General features: G+C 37.9%; 1 protein-coding gene across 1 annotated transcript in view; it reads left to right on the top strand.

Moving 5' to 3' along the window:
* Positions 1 to 711: 711 nt before the first annotated feature.
* il10 (interleukin 10) overlaps positions 712 to 5,000 on the top strand; it is a 10,464-nt gene continuing 6,175 nt past the window's right edge. The window contains exons 1-2 of the mRNA XM_064967392.1: positions 712 to 1,247; positions 3,053 to 3,112. Of these exons, the coding sequence (XP_064823464.1) occupies positions 1,077 to 1,247; positions 3,053 to 3,112 (231 nt within the window). The 5' untranslated portion in view covers positions 712 to 1,076. The remainder of the gene's footprint in view (positions 1,248 to 3,052; positions 3,113 to 5,000) is intronic.

Here is a 5,000-nt window from a genome sequence, read left to right as displayed (position 1 = left end):
ACGTTGCAGTTCTTGACACAAACCGGTGCGCCTGGCACCTACAACCATACACCTTTCAAAGGCCCTTAAATCTTTTGTCTTGCCCGTTCACCCTCTGAATGGCACACGTACACAATACATGTCTCAATTGTCTTAAAAATCCTTATCTAACATGTCTCCTCCCCTTCATCTACAGATTGAAGTGGATTTAACAAGTGACATCAATAAGGAATCATAGCTTTCACTTGGATTCTCCTGGTCAGTCTATGTTATGGAAAGAGCAGATGTTCATAATGTTTTGTCCACTCAGTGTAGATGCATCATTGAGATGAACACTAGGAAAGCAGAACGCTGTCATGCCGGGCAGAAAGACGTACAAATTTAACAGAAATAATGACATGCATCTTTTCTGATTCATGTAGAATTATCTATTTATATCTACGTGTTTAATTACCTATACCAGGAATTCCATCTCTCTATTTCTGTCCAAGGTCTTCAAGACATGAGTGAGTGAATATGAAATGAGGAGGAAGGGAGGAGTGAGTTGTCTCTCATTACACACACAGAACTTTCCCTAACGCAATAAACATGTAAATGACTGAATATGTTGCATCATGAAACATCAAGTGTGAGGAGTTAACCCTCGTGCTGCCAGGAACTCCCTCCCCCTAACCCCCATCACATGACCAAGTGTTCGCATCACAGAGGAAATAGGTGAGGTGTTTCTCAGGGTATAAATGAGGAGGGGTTTAGGCCAGAGTACACATGCTCTCCTGTCTGCTCCTCAAGAGGACCACCAGAGGACAACCAGAACCAGCACACTCCAGCACACTCCAGCACCAGGAGACACCAGAACCAGAAATAGACTGCAGCACCAGTTGAGTGTGGAACCAATAGACTGCAGCACCAGTTGAGTGTGGAACCAATAGACTGCAGCATCAGTTGAGTGTGGAACCAATAGACTGCAGCACCAGTTGAGTGTGGAACCAATAGACTGCAGCACCAGTTGAGTGTGGAACCAATAGACTGCAGCACCAGTTGAGTGTGGAACCAATAACCTGCAGCACCAGTTGAGTGTGGAACCAATAGACTCCAGGATGTCTCCCTGCTCTCTCCTCCTGTCCCTGCTGTTGGCTGCAGCGCTGCAGTGTGAGCATGCCCAGTGCAGACGTGTACCGTGCTCCGACCGCTGCTGCTCCTTCGTAGAGGGCTTCCCCGTCAGACTGAAGGAGCTCCGCACCGCCTTCTCCACCATCAGAGACTACTACGTAAGTACTCTCTCTCTGTACACTATACTACATATATAAGTACTACATATATACTATACTACCACCCTCATATATATGTGAAAATACTATACTACTACCCTCATATATATGTGAAAATACTATACTACTACCCTCACATATATGAGAAAATACTACCCTCATATATATGTGAATATACTATACTACTATCCTCATATATATGTGAAAATACTATACTACTACCCTCACATATATGTGAAAATACTATACTACTACCCTCATATATATGTGAAAATACTACCCTCATATATATGTGAATATACTATACTACTACCCTCATATATATGTGAATATACTATACTACTACCCTCATATATATGTGAATATACTATACTACTACCCTCATATATATGTGAATATACTATACTACTACCCTCATATATATGTGAATATACTATACTACTACCCTCATATATATGTGAAAATACTATACTACTACCCTCATATATATGTGAAAATACTACCCTCATATATTTGTGAATATACTATACTACTACCCTCATATATATGTGAATATACTATACTACTACCCTCATATATATGTGAATATACTATACTACTACCCTCATATATATGTGAATATACTATATTACTTACTACGTAAGTCAAGGGCATAACTTTGTGTTGGATATTGGGGGTCACTTGGTTCCAGTGTCAACTCTCTTTAGGGGGGTCCGGCGGCATCCCCCCCATGATAGATAAATCTCTCTCTCTCTCTATACCCATTGAGGCATATTGTTTTTCTATCTATGGTAAGCAGCGTTTCCTGGTGGAAATGACGGACAGACAACATGGTTCAATCTGCTTTGTCATCATTTTTGAGCGCAGCCATGTCTTCAATCTCCATGACAACCAAATGAAATCGGAATGCAGGCTACGGACATGTGTTACAGTCAGGCTTCAGGTCAAGCCAAGAGGAGGAGTTGAACTGGTAGTTCCAATCTGTGCGTGATGTAAATTGCCGTGTAATGTGCTTTACCAGACAGATTGCCTTCTAAAATCTGATGACCTGTTGATCCTCTCCCTGTGCCTCAACATGAACAGTGCTCTCCCTCTCTCTCTACTGACTGAGCCCTGCCATGACAACCAAATGAAATCAGAATGCAGGCAACATCTGTTTTGTTATCTAGGTAGTGATGGGACGACTGATACCTGGTGCTCAGATGCAGTTTTCAAAACACTACTGATCCGTCACAATGTACCAATGCTAGTTTCAAAGTAACATAATCCCTTGATCAATGATGTCCGAAGCTTCGTTTGATCACATGGTTGCAAAAATCCCATTGATTTTGCTGTGTGTTCCAGTGCTTACTGTGATTCCAAGTTCCTTTCAAAACACCGACCTCTACTTGATACCGTACTTACAATGTAGTTATGATTTGTTAATGGAATGTCACCTGAACAGTAGCTCAACGGGTAGAGAGAAGATCTCGGGGACCAGAACACTTACTGACGACAAGGAATTGGATCAAATCCCAGCAAGATATATTACCTTGAAGAAACAATCGTGACATCACACTTTCTGCACATTGTTGTTCAAACCATTTGTTTAGTAAAGTAGAAGCTTCTGTCCAAAATAATGTTATAGTTTTTGAGAGACTTTGATAAATATTGTAGGGAGAAAAGTAGATATATTAGCCTACAGTAAGCATTTCACTGTACCGTTTACATCCACTATATCCTGTGCACGTGATGAACAAACTTTGATTTGATACAAAACAAGCATCAGGAAACAGAGTCTAAACTGGGCTGTTTGTTTTCTGCAGGAGGCTAATGACGAGCTGGAGACATCCCTGCTGGACGAAGGGATTCTACACCACTTGAAGGTGAGTTCACATTATTCTGTCTATTCTAACAGCAGGATAGAGTTTCCCCCTGATGTAATGGGATGAGACACTCACATCAGCACCGGGATGCACGTCCAATCCATTCCTGAGTTAGAAGTGACATGAATATTAAGAAACTACCCTGATGGCTATACTAGTTATATTGATGGCTATACTAGTTATATTGATGGCTATACTAGTTATACTGATGGCTATACTAGTTATATTGATGGCTATACTAGTTATATTGATGGCTATACTAGTTATACTGATGGCTATACTAGTTATACTGATGGATATACTAGTTATACTGATGGATATACTAGTTATACTGATGGTTATACTAGTTATACTGATGGCTATACTAGTTATATTGATGGCTATACTAGTTATATTGATGGTTATACTAGTTATACTGATGGCTATACTAGTTATACTGATGGCTATACTAGTTATAGTGATGGCTATACTAGTTATATTGATGGCTATACTAGTTATACTGATGGCTATACTAGTTATACTGATGGCTATACTAGTTATATTGATGGCTATACTAGTTATACTGATGGCTATACTAGTTATACTGATGGCTATACTAGTTATACTGATGGCTATACTAGTTATACTGATGGCTATACTAGTTATATTGATGGCTATACTAGTTATACTGATGGCTATACTAGTTATACTGATGGCTATACTAGTTATACTGATGGCTATACTAGTTATACTGATGGCTATACTAGTTATACTGATGGCTATACTAGTTATAGTGATGGCTATACTAGTTATACTGATGGCTATACTAGTTATACTGATGGCTATACTAGTTATATTGATGGCTATACTAGTTATACTGATGGCTATACTAGTTATACTGATGGCTATACTAGTTATACTGATGGCTATACTAGTTATACTGATGGCTATACTAGTTATACTGATGGATATACTAGTTATACTGATGGATATACTAGTTATACTGATGGCTATACTAGTTATACTGATGGATATACTAGTTATACTGATGGCTATACTAGTTATATTGATGGCTATACTAGTTATACTGATGGCTATACTAGTTATACTGATGGCTATACTAGTTATACTGATGGATATACTAGTTATACTGATGGTTATACTAGTTATATTGATGGCTATACTAGTTATACTGATGGCTATACTAGTTATACTGATGGCTATACTAGTTATATTGATGGCTATACTAGTTATACTGATGGCTATACTAGTTATACTGATGGATATACTAGTTATACTGATGGATATACTAGTTATACTGATGGCTATACTAGTTATACTGATGGATATACTAGTTATACTGATGGCTATACTAGTTATACTGATGGATATACTAGTTATACTGATGGATATACTAGTTATACTGATGGCTATACTAGTTATACTGATGGCTATACTAGTTATACTGATGGATATACTAGTTATATTGATGGCTATACTAGTTATAGTGATGGCTATACTAGTTATACTGATGGCTATACTAGTTATACTGATGGCTATACTAGTTATATTGATGGCTATACTAGTTATACTGATGGCTATACTAGTTATACTGATGGATATACTAGTTATACTGATGGATATACTAGTTATACTGATGGCTATACTAGTTATACTGATGGCTATACTAGTTATAGTGATGGCTATACTAGTTATACTGATGGCTATACTAGTTATACTGATGGCTATACTAGTTATACTGATGGATATACTAGTTATATTGATGGCTATACTAGTTATACTGATGGCTATACTAGTTATACTGATGGCTATACTAGTTATACTGATGGCTATACTAGTTATACTGATGGCTATACTAGTTATACTGATGGCTATACTAGTTATACTG

Source organism: Oncorhynchus masou, chromosome 6, assembly GCF_036934945.1.
Source record: "Oncorhynchus masou masou isolate Uvic2021 chromosome 6, UVic_Omas_1.1, whole genome shotgun sequence".
Lineage (NCBI taxonomy): Eukaryota > Metazoa > Chordata > Actinopteri > Salmoniformes > Salmonidae > Oncorhynchus > Oncorhynchus masou.
Note: the sequence above shows the minus strand (reverse complement) of the source record. Positions and strands in the feature narration are given on the sequence as shown.